Below are 15876 nucleotides of genomic sequence, written 5' to 3'. Positions count from 1 at the left end.
AATTCTTGGAAAGCGCTTAAAGGAGAAGGTAGTGAAAGTAGAATTTATTGATGATAGAGTTATGATGTTAAGACTTAAAGGGAAAACGAAGGATCTAGTGGTGATACAGACATATGCACAGACGACTTCGCATGCAAATGAAGAAGTAGATAAAAAAAAAGAAAATAGAAAATTATGAGAAAATAGAAGAAATTATAGATAGGGAGAAGAAGGGTGCATGCATAATTCTAATGGGAGACTTCAATGCAGTTGTGGGAGAAAAACAGGAAGGTAGTATCGTAGGCAAATATGGTTTAGGCGAAAGAAATGAAAGGGGAGAGGAACTGGTGAATTTCTGTAGACAGAATTCACTAGTAATTGGGAACACTTGGTTCAATCAGCACAAGAGAAGAAGATATACATGGAAATCACCAATAGACGGCGGAAGATATCAGATAGACTATGTTATGATTCAGGACAGGTATCGGAATAGCTTAAAGAACGCGAAGACCCTTCCCGGGGCTGATATTTTCTCTGATCATAATCTTGTGCTGGCCGAAGTAGATATTCAACTGAAAAATGTAGGCAGAAGAAAAGTAGGTAACAAAGTGTTGAACACTGAAAAGTTGAAAAACAAGGAAATAAGAAATCTTTTCGCTGAAAAATTCGAAGAAAAATGTTCAAACGAGGAAAGGATAGGCGCAGGTAGTAACGCACGGTGGGAACATATTAAACGTTGCTTACAGCAGGCTGCAGAAGAAACAGTAGGTTACCGCGAGCACAAAACTGCTAAGAAACCATGGGTTACGGAGCAGATGTTGCATAAAATGAGGGAGAGGAAGATGTGGAAACAGGTTGATACAGAAGCGGGCAGAAAGATGTACAGAAAGTTAAATAATGAATTACGAAGAGAAACAGACAAAGCGAGGGAAGAGTTTTACAAAAGAAAATGCGAGGACATAGAAGAATTAGAAAGAGTTGGGAAATATGAGGAAATGTACAAGGAGGTGAAATTATGGAATTTCGGAGGAAACAAGGGAGTATTATGATGGCAGTAGAAAATAAGAATGGGAAGGTAGTCAGCGAGAGAAATGAGGTCATAGGAAGGTGGAAAGAATACGTTGAAGACTTATATGAGAGTAGGGATAGACCGCGTAGCCTAAATGTTGAAGTGGAAAATGAAGTAGGCGAGGATGATAAAGGATTTAGTATTCTTCGGGATGAGTTTGAAAAGGGCTATATCCGAGATTAGAAATGGAAAGGCAACAGGAATAGATAACATACCAATTGAATTCATTAAAAATATAGGAGACAAGGGAAAGAAAGATTTGTGGCGACTATGCAATGAAATATATGAAACAGGAGAATGGCCAAGAGACTTTCTGAAAACGATCATGATACCGATGGCTAAGAAACCGAACCCAAAGAGATGTGAGGATTATAGAACTATTAGTCTCATATCTCATGCAGCTAAAATTCTGCTCCGAATACTGAACAGAAGGTTATATGGAAGAACAAATAAAGATGTTGAGGAAGAGCAGTTCGGGTTCAGAAGAGGCAAGGGCACAAGAGATGCTATTGGATTATTAAGGGTGATCGGTGAAAGATTTATAGAAAAAGGGAAAGAGGTGTATGTTGTATTTATTGATCTAGAAAAGGCTTTTGACCGCGTGAATTGGGAATTGTTGTTGGGAGTTCTAACAAAGATAGGGTTGGAATGGAAAGATAGAAGACTCATAAGAAACTTATACATGAACCAACAAGTAAGTGTTAGGATAGGGGAAGAACTGACGGAAGAGAGTGCAATTGGAAGGGGAGTTCGACAAGGATGCTGCCTCTCGCCAACACCATTTAATGTCTATCTAGAAGAAATAGTGAAAAAGAGCCTACATGATGATGATGGCATTTCGGTAGGAGGTAGAATGATTAGATGTATAAGATTTGCAGACGATATGGCGCTTGTTGCAGAATCTGAAAAGAAAATCAATAAAATGTTAGAAAAAATGAGAAAGGGCTTTGAAGAATATGGGATGAAAATAAATGTTAGAAAGACAAAAGCCATGGTGATTGGAACGAAGGGGTCTGTGTCAAATATAAAAGTAGGAGGGGAGAAAATAGAACAAGTGAATAGTTTTCGATACCTGGGTAGTGTTGTTAGTAATGACATGAAATGCGAACGTGAAATAAAAGCAAGGATAGGAATGGCGAAAGAAGCCTTTAAAAGAAAGAAAAGTGTGTTTTGTGGGACCTTGAACAAAGAGTTGAGAAAAAGACTCATAAAATGCTTCGTGTGGAGTGTTGTACTGTATGGGGCGGAAACGTGGACATTACGTAAAGGTGACGAAAATCGACTGGAAGCCTTCGAAATGTGGGTGTGGAGAAGAATGGAAAGAATTAGTTGGGTCGAGCGGAAAACGAATGCGAGAGTGTTAGAAATGGTGGGTGAGAAAAGAACACTTTTAGATATTATTAGGAAGAGGAAGAGAAACTGGTTGAGACATTGCCTAAGAAGAGATTGTATTATGAGGGACGTCCTAGAGGGTATGGTGGTAGGAAAGAGAGGGAGGGGGCGAAAGAGACTACAATTAATGGATGATATTAAAACAGAAAGATCATACGCGAAGACGAAAAGGTTAGCGGAGGACCGTGGAGCATGAAAGCTTCTCAGCTGCGGCAAGTGACCTGCCAATAAAGGCAGAATACCTATGATGATGAATCCCCTAGCAAAAATCTGTTTCTTGAATTAGTATAAGAATTATTTTTCTATATCCCTTCTTCTCACAGGACCTCATTTTAGTCCAAGAAAGAAGTTCCTTAAAAATGAAAACCTACTAGAAGGTAGAACCTAATATAGCTCATGCCTTCTGCCCTATTTAAGACTCGGAGAACCTAACGAGTCTAAGCAAGACCTCCCTTCTTTACTTGTAGTCATAATATTCTCTTACGGGGAGAGAAAAAAAGCTCCCATTCGACTCACCGAGCCGAGTCCGTCCTATAGACTACATTTTGGAGACTTTTCGAAGTCTTCCCCCAAGACTGACAGTCAACTGCCCCTTCACTGTAAAAATTTTTTGTTTATATAGGAAAGCTATCGACTCCTAAGCTATGTAGAAAAAACGAGCGTTGGGGAGGAGGGTTCTTCTACCAAAAAGAAGCTTTCTCTGAATGCTTTGAAACTGTTATTCTCTGAAACAGAGTTGCTATCTAAGTATTCTTTTTACTAGAGGTATTTTTTATGTAATAGCTGAAAACAAAAATAATATAAATATACACAGTAAATACAACAATTGCATTTACATACAATTAATAATAATAATAATAATCACCCAAGGCCCAGATCTGGATTTCTTAACCTAATAATAATAACTTAAAATATATAAATCAATACCAATATACTGATATAAAGCAATATTTAAATTTAAAGCATTATTTAAACATAAAAACCAGCAAGTTACCCAAAAGGTGTCACTTGCACGATCAACCAACTTTTCAATTTCGGATGAATAGAATAGTCTACAGCGGTATGTAACCATCTGAAGATAACTCCTTTCACCTCCTCATCGTTTCGAAATCATTGTCCACCGAGATCCTTTTTCAGCTTACCGAACACATGATGATCACATGGCGCTGAGTGCGAACTGTATGGAGGATGTTGCCATTCCTCCCACTTGAATCGTTGCAGCAGTTAGGACGTTTGGTGGGTCGTATGATGTGTTGCATTATCGTGCAACAAAATCACACCAGCGCTAATTTTTTCCCGCCGCTTTTCTTTAATTACCTTACACAACCGGTGCAACGTTTGACAGTACGAAGCCTCGTAGATTATCGTGCCTTACGGCATAAATTTCACCTGCACCACAATGTCAAAAGAACCATGACCTTTCCTGCTGAAGGTTGGACCTTGGCCTTTAGTGGTAGTAATGTGGTTTGTACTCATTCCATCGATGTTCTCTTTGGTTCGGGGGTGAAGTGGTAGACCCACGTTTCATCCCCTGCTATGATTCGCCGCAGAAACTCGTTGCCCTTAACAGAATTCCGTTACAAAAATGCCAGTGACGATTGAAAACGTCCCTTGTAAACGTCGGTGAGCAAACGTGGGACCCATCTTACGAAAGACAGGGTGCTCGTGAACAATGAACACACTGTCATACGAAGTGTTCAACAGACTGGCAATTCCCTGCAGTGTTATGTGCCGATTCTCTCTATTGATCCCTTCTACACGGTCAACATTTGCAATGGTACTTGACGTTGCGGGCCTGCCTTCGTGATATTCGTCCGTGAGATCCGTACGGCCGACATCAAATTGCTTACAGTACTTTACAATACCTGGACGAGATATTGCTCGCTCACCATATACAGCAGTGATTTCACGATGAATGGCCATCCAATTGAGCCATTTAGCCCATAGAAAGCTGATCGTTGCACTCACCTCCAATTTGTAGTTTAATCCAGTTGACGCGCCATTGAACTTAGCCTGCTCTGCACACAGAAACGACAGGAGACCACACAAACCTTCCTCTCGGACGTGTCAGGAGTAACTGTAGCTTGCTCCGCGTTGGCCACAGTCACGACACACAGCATACTCTCGCGGCGAGCTGGTGTAACTTTGGTTCGCCGTTGTATATACCATGCATGAAGGTGATCCTTATTTCCAGACTCGTTTTTTAATTTTTTTTTGAAGTCTCACCCTCTGAAATAGTTCCATATGAAATCAAAATAACTCAAGAGAAGAAATAGTTCAATTGCATAATATTAAATGGTGCCGCAAGCGACCTAAAGTTTTGCGTGCATTTACAATATACAATGTGAGGCAAAGATACCTTGTAAGTTTGGAAGGGTGTGACACCATATCCTGGGTAGGGTAATGAAGGTAGAACCTGTATAGAACCATCATGTTGTTCATCTTGAAGTTAGCTATCTTGGATTCAGGTTTACAACTCTTGATAGGTAAGGTATCATGTATAGAGTGTCTGTTGGTCACGAAAATCACGAAATCAGGAAACGGTCATGAAAGTCAAGAAATTTAGCTTTTGGGTCACGAGTTTTTATCTGTACAAATCTAAGTATAAAGACTGCAAAATTTTGTTCTATAAAGCATCAAAATTCACAGTCATAAATGTTTGTGGCTGTCTTTAGACGCTACCAAATCGCACCTTACTCACATCTATACATAGCAGTTAACTTCCTTTGTGAGTCTCCAATCCTTTACTTGTGTAATAATGTTACGTATTTTTGCGTTGATGCTATTCATTAACCTTATGTTCCGCTTTCTCTTTAGAAACTCCACCTCCGGCGTATAGTCCACCAGACGATAGTCAGCATGGTCAGCCAGCTACACCTGGTGATCAGTCTGCGATGGATACTTCCAACAGTATATTGCCAGAAGTTGCTCCTGTTTCATATCAGGTACAATCGAAAACCAAGTAATTTTAATATTTATAATATAAAATAAAATATTTCAGTAGCAGTATATATAGATGATACAGAACGCTGCACGTGATTTCGCATTGCACTGTAAAGTATGAATTGATATATAATTATGTATCCAGTTTATGTTATTATTTATTTATATAATTTCCGGGTGGTTTGACGTTTTTATCAAGAACTTTTAAAAATTGTGTACATTACTCATTTCTGGGATCTTCTTGTGGAGCTATCTTAGAAGAATAATGAAACATAAGTCCTCTGTAGATGTCGTTATAATTGATGATAATATGGAATTTTTAGAGAAAGTCTTCACTTCAGCCAACTTTTCTTGAAAGACGTGTGATGTTTTGCATAAATATTACACTGAGTTTGTATAAAAAATTTTCCTAAGCAACGATTAAGGACTGTCTTACGGTATATGGTCTTTACAGCTTTTTAAATTGAAACAGTACGTATTTCATTAATTTGTCAGTTGTTACCAACCAGTGGAAGTGTTCCCAAACATTAGCCTCTTAGCATTTCGTCAATAGTGTCATGAATTTCCTAGGGGGCGCGAGAATGGACGAAAGATAATCGAGAAGATCAGTATGTGCCACCGTCGTAAGAATTCTCTTCGGTATTTAGACGTTGGTCATAGGGAATAGAATCCAAACCGCTCTCTCTTAGCACCATATAAGTTGTGACAAACCACTTAACACTTGTCCAATGTTAGTTCCCATAGGATCCTCGACAGCTGGGTAAAACTGTCTTCTGCATGGAAATTTTTCGAGTCTGTTGTCAGAATGGCACGGAAGAAGGTATTGCAATAACGTAAACTTTTTCCTTCGCTCCTCCTCTCCCTTCAGGAATCTTCATTAAATCTCTTCGAATGCACGTTCTCAAACAAAAGGTCACTGTTTGATCCAATATCAAATTATCAATCATTTGGTAGTACGTTATTCAGCTTTTAATAGATTTTTTGCTTCCTGCAATGTAACAACATACACCAATTATTTTGAAGGGGAAATATCCTTGAATAGCCGAGTTTGTTCTCCATTGGGACAATGCACTTGCTTACCAATCCAGAATTGTGATGTACTTTCTACAGAATAAGAACATGAGGTACTGTCTCAACCATCTACTTTTCTTACTACACCTTGAATGACTCACAGGTGTTACAAAATTTAAACAGTTCGTTGCGGATCAGACTTTTGTGTCCAAAAGAGCTCTCGGAAGCACCATTTCCCATTGCAGACAAGTGCAAGTGCAAAGTTCGAAAGAAATCCTTAAACGCCTTTCATAATTGAATAAAAGAATTGCAACAGTATGTAGAAGCAGGATATTTTATGTTGAAAAGTAATAGAAAAACGTTATTCGAATATTGAGAGATAATGTCATACTAATCGTTTCTTGCTTCGTCTAGTGCGTAATTGGTTTCATAATCTAAATTTAGTTTTTTAAGAAAAAGTTCTTGTTTCGTATGATACACTTTGCTTATTATCATTATCTTTTCAATTTGATTTACTTTCATAATAACGAACTATACCAGAAACTACTCTTCCTGTAGTATTAGCCAACTGAAGACGAATGTAGGTACTGTAAAGAATGTAAATTAAAGAAAAATTTAGAATGTAATAAATTATTAAAAAGATATGTGGAACACACTCGTTAATTGCGTCAGTAAAATTTTCTGAACCGTTTCGACCATTTATGTTGTGGCCTTGGTCACCAGGTTGTTACCCACATAAAGATCGAATTAGTGTAAACACATTTTACACTTTCGGTGTAGGGGTTCTAGAATTGAAAGATCATTTGAAAAAACAGTTGTTTATTTAGAGAAAAGTCTTACGTAGTTTTCTTTATAAAAGAACTAAAGATTTAACGATTCTTCTGTAACTACTAATAATGAGAGATACTGTCTTAGGCTTCTGTATTTTGATCGTAACGTATACAATTAGATTTAAATTACTGTGCAAAAATTAAATTATTCAGTACGTAATCTTTATAATACAGTAAATCTCGTTCTTTGGCATTTTAACATCAATACGGTATATGTAGCCATTGAAGTACGGAAAAGATTCTTATTTCATAATAGTTTTTGTTTTATTGTTGCTGTGTTAAGCTGCAGGCAGAAGACGATATGGGAAATCACGAATCTTGACAAAACATTTAAATGTTCTGTTATTAGATCTCAAATGTATATGAAGATGCAAAGCATCTTGATTTAAAAAATTCACTTTGTGAATTTTTATGATACTACCATGTCATTTATTAAAGCAATTTTTATCCCAGGTTCGAAGCTGGATTCTTTGACCTGATATAAAGAGATACGAAGACATCTTTTTCAATGAAGGATAAAGATTTAAGCAACACATTTACTCCTAAAACGGATGAAGGAACACAAAGAAACAGCTTTTTCAAGTGTATCAAAACCCAACGGCTCACCTAACCATGAGACTGAAGAAGTAGATATTTTGATCAAATCTTCATCCTTCATTGAAAGAAATATGAGTCACATATCAAACAAGGGGGGACAGTATTTAAAGAAAATGATAGGAAAAGAAATTTAGTGATCAGTGTACAAGTACATACTTCGGCTACTTTTCGATAGGTATCATGAACCTCCAGACATTTGTGGTAGCATGACACAAGCTTCCGTATAACACCGCGTAAAAATCTGCCGCCTGAAAGTGCAGCCAATCCAGAATTGATTCTTGAGCACTTCACTGTTGTTGAAACACTACGATGCAGGCCACTTTCTCCAGTGAAGGAAGCGAAATAAATCAGTGGGAACAAGGTCGGGGCTGTAAGGGGGATGATGGAATAGTTCCCGTCGAAATCTTTGAATTTGCTCAACAGTACGAGCAGCCGTGGGCGGGCGTTGTCATGGATCAGAATAATTCCAGAGCGTAGCATTCTCCTCTGCCGATTTTGGATAGCACGTCGCAGATTATTCAGTGGAAGTACACATCATCTGTAATTGTTCGTCTTGGTTCCAAGAATTCCACAGGAGTCACACCCTTTTGGGGCCTAAAACACGGTTGCCAAGATTTTGTTAACTGATGGTATTTAGGAGAACTCGAGTGCTGCCATTGTTTTGACTGCTGCTATGACTCCGTAGGCGTATACGATATTCAAGTTTCATTCCCGTCATTATGTGAGAAAAAGAGGTCATCCCCATCTTCCCTCCAGCGCGCCAAAAAATCAGCTTTTTTGGCATCCACCTTCCTCTTTGTGATTGTCTGTCAGCATTTCTAACACCCACCTTGCTCTTTGTGATTGTCTGTCAGCATTTCTGGCACCCACCTTGCTCTTTATGATTGTCTGTCAGCATTTCTAGTACCCACATCGCACATAGTTTGTGATAACCCAGCTTGTCAGTCACAATTCGATGCATTGTTTTCGCAGACACTTCTGGAAACTCTTGTCTAGTTCAGTTATTGTGAACCGTTGATTGGATCACACTTTTTGTTAACGTGTTGCACCTGACCGTCCGTCTGAACACTATACCATTCACTGTGCTCATCGTCATGAACATTTGAACATCCTTCCCGAAATTTTCTGCACCATTACCTGACTCCTTCACTCATTACTGTCGATCCGGAAATGGCACACAATTCCTGATGGATGTCAGCTGCATTCTGTCATTTCTTGGGTTCTCAAAAACCATGTTAACAGATCTTACTTTACATCTGGCGGGATTTTGTATTATAGCAGCCATTTCATCTTACTGCTGCTCGCGTACGCAGCTCCACTCGGACAATTCCTGTTGCAGACACAGAGTACTAGGGCATGCTCCTGTGCTTGCTCAACTTCATCAGTGTTGTTAGCTTGCCGTTAAAAAGTCATTGGCCCATTTCTTTGCGCTTTGTATCTTCGAATCGTTTTTTTATCAAATAAAAAAATCAAACATTGAACTTTTAAGATTGCATAGACAAATGATGAGATAGCGTCATAAAAAAATCACAAGTTCTAATTGACGTTTATTTACTAAAATGTACCTACTTACAGTTCCACACAATTTTCATTTCACAGCAGTTTTGCATCTCCAGCTGTATTTCAAGACTAAAAATAGAACTAAATGTTTTTCTCGAGATTCAGCGATTCCACAGAATCTCTGCAGTTTGGTCTAGAAACAAAACAAAAACTATTACGGCAGGGTTGGCTAGTTTAAACCACTTTTTTTTTTTTTTTTAAACAACTGGTTTAAACCAAAAAGGAGCGTATGAACTTCATGGTGAGGTTTCCACTAGTGGTGGGCACAAAAACCGGTTCGTTTTTTCACCGGATCCGGTTTTCTTTAAAACCGGTTCCGGTTTTTTTACAAAATTTGTTCTATTTCTGACCAGAATAGGGTTTTGTTGTTCTCCGGAAACCGACTCTTGTTTCCACAGAAATAGATTTATGTTTTTTCCAAGTTTTCACCGAAACCGGTTTTGGTGAAAACCGAAATGTCGGTTTTCAGGTTTCGTTTTTGCTAGAAACCGGTTTCCGGTTTTTATAAAAATCGGTTTTGCCCATCCCTAGTTTCCACATATCAAACCATCTTCATTTGTTTTTTCACCTTTTAATCAAGGCGTACCATGTTCAATTCTCGGTCGAACCACAATGTTTATTTCAAGTGTAAACCAAGTAGCGGTTCGTATGTCACTTCAAACGAAAGTCGTGATAATCTCGATATTATATAAGGATGTTAAGCCTAAACTCACGAAACTAAACCAAATTTTGTATATCTGCATGCCTGAACGCCTGTTTATAAAGGAGCCAAGGTTGCTTAAATATATTGATATAAATTGGCAAAATTTATCGACTGCCTACGTAACCTCCAACAATAGCTTAGATTGGGCTTTCAGTTTTAATTTAATTGAATGATATCTATATACTAAATTTGTAATTTAATATCCCAGTTTTTTTGTACTGATTATGGTATGTTGACCTTAAAATTTTACATACCAAGCAATAACGGGATTTTCCCGCTATTGCTTTGCATTTAAAGTAATAACAGGATTTTCCCAATAGCTAAGGCGGGAGTTCCCGGATTTATATATAATTCTGTATAATTGGTTCACTTGTAGAACTGTTTATCTTTTTGTTGTTCTGAAATGACTCTTGACAATTATATTAACAAATATGTAAAGATCAGTACAACGTATTTTTATCAGGAATGCTTCGTGAGTAAGTCGGTAGACTCATCAAATTTGTGGCCAAGTAATCCAGGTTTGAAGTCCAAACGAGGGCAATTTTCCTCGGATGTAAGCCGAGAAGCTGTTTGGATTCCGTTTTAAGCTTATGTGACCCCTTCCAACATAATCCCGTTGTTACATAACATCACCAAGGCGAAACAAGAGATGTCGCGTTTTACTCTTAATATAGTTCCAAAATTGTTTTGGATCTTCCTGTATGTTAATTTCCGCTTCTAAAATAAATAATTTATACTCCCTTGCTATTTCCTGTTTCACTTCCTTCCGCAATTTACAAAATTCACTGTAATGGTATTGACAATTCCCCTTTCCCCTCAGCCAAAAAGCACGGCGGTACGATTTCTTTTTTTATTTTTTCTGTTATAGTACTTGTAAACCAACATGGAAAAAATTTCGTGGACCTTTTCTTCAAGGGAATACTTCTGCGAAAAGTGTCAAATTATTTCGTAAAATTGATGCACCATTCTATTTACATTAAGTTCACAGGCTTAGCCAGTTAATTTCATGTAGATCTTTGTAAAGTTGCAAAAAATTTCCCTTTCTAAAGTTGAAACCTAAAATATTTTTATTGGATTATGAAATTGTTTCCTCCGAACTTTTAGTATATGTACCATATTGTTTCATCAATGTTGTTTTCTGGCTGCACTATGTGACAGCCATTTTGTAACTGCGGTGTCAATATGTGTTCTTTACTAATTCTGATGCGCTGGATCCAAATTCGTAACGCAAAATTTTCCAGCACGTACCATTTTCGAGTTACACGTGACGTCACTTCTGGTGCTACGTTGCGGCCGAAAAAACATTTATATTGCTGGCAACACTGCTGAACTAAAGAAAAAGAAAAGCATGTGGCGTATATCAGTCGGCTAGATCTTTACCCGTGATAAATATACCGGTGGGAGTTTCTCGTGATTGTTGTGTTATTTGTCTTTTATCGTGGTGGAAGTATAATTGCTGCAGTTCATTCGCTTTACGTAGTTGTATTGGACAGCGTGTTATGAATAGAATATTTAATGAGCACATTTGTGAAGGCTCTGGACAAGGAGAGCGAAACTTTCAAGTACTTAAAGGAAAAATTCCCCAACTTAAGTGAAGCAAAGGTTGCAGCAGGGATTTTTACCGGTCCTCAGATAAGGAAATTACTTCATGATCCAGGTTTTGAAAATAAAATGAACCATTTTGAAGTCGCTGCATGGAATGCATTTGCTGCGTTATCTGACGGTTTCCTAGGGAAATACAGGAGTCCTCACTATGTACAGTTGGTCGATGATTTGACAGCAACCTATCAAGTTCTAGGGTGTCGCATGTCATTGAAGCTACATTTCCTTGATTCTCACTTGGACTTTTCCCTCCAAACTTGTGTGACGTGAGTGATGAACACGGAGAGCGATTCCACCAAGAAATTTCCCAAATGGAACGCCGGTACCAAGGCAGATGGGATGCTTCAATTATGGGTGACTACTGTTGGTTTTTGTGTAAGAAGTCCGACACTAAATCACACAAAAGATCATCAGGGGTTTATTTCCAGCAGTAACAAGTAAGTGCCTCGTAAAACTAATTTCTCTAGTGTGTCTTCGCAGTTTCGGTGCAGAAAAGAATGATTTACTACTTTACTATCCCAATACATGATGCACTGTATATAGTGAGCCTATATGGGATATGGAAACAGGCAATACTCTGTAACTCAGAAATGTGACGTGATAGAAAATTTCTAAATACACCATTGAATTCAGCGACCCCAAATTAGTAAAGAACAGATACTTTCATTCCAATTACAAAAAAAAAAAAAAAAAGTTTCAACTTGTTGCCTTGTGTTATTTTATAAAGTTTACTCAATGAGTAGATGTTTAGGTTGTTTTCCACGTCGACTATCCATGATTTGTGTTTTCTTTCTTTTAATTTTCTCTGATAAGTTTGTTTTTAAATTCCTGTATTTGTTCATTCTTGCTTTTCCAGTACGTCGCTTTAAATCCTGAAGCTCACTAGGCCAGAAATTATTTATTTTTGATCCTAGTTCTCATGTGGTTCTTGTTTCTGTTGACTTTTTGGTGCTTTTAGTTTTGCTTTTTGCGGACCACGTTGTCGGGGGCTGCATGTCATTTAAGTCTTTATTTTCTTCAATCTGTAGAAGTTTGATTACTTGCCAGAATTGTTCCCAATTTTATTTTTTCTGGATTATAAATTAAAAGTTCCTTTTCACTTCCTTGATTTTCTGCTGTTTTCGTGTTATTAGTTAACATGATGTCGAAAATTATTGCATTGCGTTCGCTGGCTGTAGCAGCGTCCGTTACTTTCCACTTTTTAATATTACTCATTTTATTCGGTGTTAAAGAGTTCGATCAATAAATGATCCACCACCTTGACTGTTTCTAAAAGTTGGAAGTTTACTTCTTAATCAGGACGTCTATCGGTCACGAAAGTCATGAAAAAGTGGTCATGAAAGTCAAGAAAAAGTCGCGAAATTTAGCTTTTGGGTCACGATTTTTTTAAAATTGTACAAATATAAGTACACACTGGAAAATTTTGTTTTAAAAAGCGTCAAACGTCACCACCAAAAATGTATGTGGTCGGCTTTAGACGCTACCAAGTCGCAAGCAAAGCACATTTCTGTCGCATGCATGAAAATTCGGCCTAATTCGCACCCAAATTTGCTCTTGGGAATGTTAACGAAATTTTATGGTTTGATAAAGAAAAGGTAACGAAAAGTCACAAAATTTCATTTTGGAATTTTGGTAGACACCCTGTTAATTTGTTATTAATAAATTGTTGTGCATTATTAAGATTTTTAGATTTCTCCTGCTCTCATTAATTGTACTATGCCATAGCGTAATTTTGTATTTGAGTCCATGCATATAATTATATTGTCTTCTTTGTATGTCTGACAGATGTTTTCAATATTTTCCAGAAATCGTTAATGTCTACTATACTGACAGTAGCAGTGTATTAGTTTTATGCTTCGATTTGGTTCTTATTTCAACACAGATAGTTCAGATATTACCAAATTGCGCTGTAGGTTTTTGTTGCTGTTGACTATTACCGGTTTTGGCTTTTCACTAATATTTTGTGTGCTTATGTTCCCCTTCATATATTCTTTTGTAGTGACTTCATTTGTCCCCATATTTGTGTACGGATCTTGAATTACTATTAACTCTACGCTTTTTTTTTTTTTTTATCAAATCCTTAATTTCATCCGTTAAAGTTATTGAACCTGATGCATTCAACTGAATTATAATCAGTCTATTTTCTAGTAATAAATTTTCCATAATAATAATACAGATTCGTCAATTTCGTTAGAAACAGCTTTGTCTTGGTTTCTTTAAAAGTCTGTTTTTGCGTAATTCGTTCGTATAGCAGTTTATATGTTGCACAATCTTGTTCGTTCTTTGCATTGATTTTTTTTTCCTTCTTTCTTGTGCGGGGGATGGGTGTCTTTGCAATTTGCTGTCTCATGTTCTTTGTTGGTATACTGGCTGCAAACTTTTCCTTCTTACAGTACTTGTTGACGCGACTGTAATCTAAGCACGTCAAGCATCTAGAGATTGTAATGAAGTCCTTAATTCCGTGTACCTCTTACAAAGTTTCTTTTCTGGTTCTTCTTTCTTGACATTTTCTGGTAATCTTATGTTCTTTATGATTTAATCATATCTTGTTTCCGTTTCGACAACAAGAACGTTCTTCGCTTAAGTTGTCTTAATCCCATCTTTAGCTGGATTTATTGACTTCACAAAATGTTTCTCAAAGCAGCCACATCTTCGTTATTCTTCGCTTTGATAAATATTGCCGGTCTTTGTTTTATTCTTGTCTGCTCTATCTTTTGACTCTTCTTGTTCGTTTGTTGCTCCATTTGAATTGTACTAACAACTGCTGAATATAGTGTTGTTTTATTTTACTTTTGCCTCACTTGGTTGTAATTTGGCTACTTATTTTAGCTTGTCATTTTCTGCCTTTAATTTCCTATTGATTACTTATAAGTGCTGGTTTATTCCCTCCGTATGGTGTTTTTAATAATCCATCCTGTTAAGTGAGTTTTTATACTTTTTGCTGTAGTTATGTTAACCTTACTTTTCTTAACCGCTGTCTCAACAAATTCCAAGGCTTCTTTTCGTACTTTTCAATAGTTTCATAAGTTTTCTTGTTCATTTCATCTTCCTATTCTGTACTTTTAGTCTCTTCTTGATCACCTTCTTCCTAAGTGTTCTGTCCATATTTTTCCGGGTTCCAAGTCTTTCCTACTGTTTTTTGTGTGTGTGTTTCGCCTGGCAGCCTCTCAGCAATTTTTCTTTTTTGAGAGTTAGTTCTGACTTTGTCCCCTCTGCGCGGCAGTTCTTGTAATTCTTGCTCAGCTATATCAAGCATTTCCCTATAATAATTTCCTGAATAATTTGATCTCTCTTCTAAGGCACGATCCATGGTTGTTCTTTACAGTTAAAAACCGTCCGGGGTGGGGGTGAAACCTTCCAAGGAAAAGCGAAAATTATCTTAATTTAGTGGTTTCATGTTTCCGTATACGGTAACTGCATCCCTTTCTGATATGCAACCCCTGCGGATTTATATATACTATTTTTCTGCCAAAATTTTCCTGATGAAACAAAAGGGTTATGTGTATAAAAGGGTAGTATGCACTATTGGTTATTTGTATATGAACTACATCAACACACACTCACACTCGTTTATTACTGTTTTATGTAAGTATACAAACACACGATAAAATGTTTTCTTGCGGAATGATGATTCAACGTTTGTTGAACGATGCAAGTTTTTGCAAGATTGCATTTTTTATTCTTCTATTTATTATTATTTAATGGAAAGAATTTCCTGCCAGCATATCAACAGAAATATCTTCAATATTGTATTTTAACTTCTAAACCTTAGTTATGTTTTCGTCCATATTTTAAAAATTGTATGTCCTTCTGAAATTCATTATAGACAATTGTTCACTAAATGGTAGGCCAGTGAATCTCAGCTTCCCCTACAATCACCTTCTTTCGATCTACTTTTTTGCCCACGGAGGTATAGAAGGTTAATAATTGCAAGTCCAAACCACAGTAATCCATTGGTGAGGCATCCGAGGGTTTCACAAGAATGGGCGAAAATAAAATCCTCGAATTTCCGTCTCCTGCCTAAACAAGGTTCGAGCGGACTGGGGTTATGTTCTCACAATTTCTGGCCAACCACATACCGCAGGGGCTTGTTGGGCACATCGTCGGATGATGGGACGCACACTAGCGTACTAACGATTAAACCCCATGCTTTGCACAGTTTCATTATTGCTGAGTGGCTGTAATGAGCG

The 15876-nt window shown here is 37.4% G+C and overlaps 1 protein-coding gene across 3 annotated transcripts in view; it reads left to right on the top strand.

The window, feature by feature from the left end:
* Mad (mothers against decapentaplegic homolog 1) overlaps positions 1-15876 on the top strand; it is a 56673-nt gene that overhangs the window by 22480 nt on the left and 18317 nt on the right. For all 3 annotated transcript variants that reach the window (XM_081759162.1, XM_081759164.1, XM_081759161.1), the window contains exon 5: positions 5258-5385. In XM_081759162.1, coding sequence (XP_081615288.1) covers positions 5258-5385 — 128 coding nt within the window. The remainder of the gene's footprint in view (positions 1-5257; positions 5386-15876) is intronic.

Source organism: Thermobia domestica, chromosome 5 (genome assembly GCF_964235325.1).
Source record: "Thermobia domestica chromosome 5, izTheDome1.hap1.1, whole genome shotgun sequence".
In the NCBI taxonomy this organism is placed as follows: domain Eukaryota; kingdom Metazoa; phylum Arthropoda; class Insecta; order Zygentoma; family Lepismatidae; genus Thermobia; species Thermobia domestica.
This window is presented reverse-complemented; position numbering and strand designations above follow the sequence as displayed.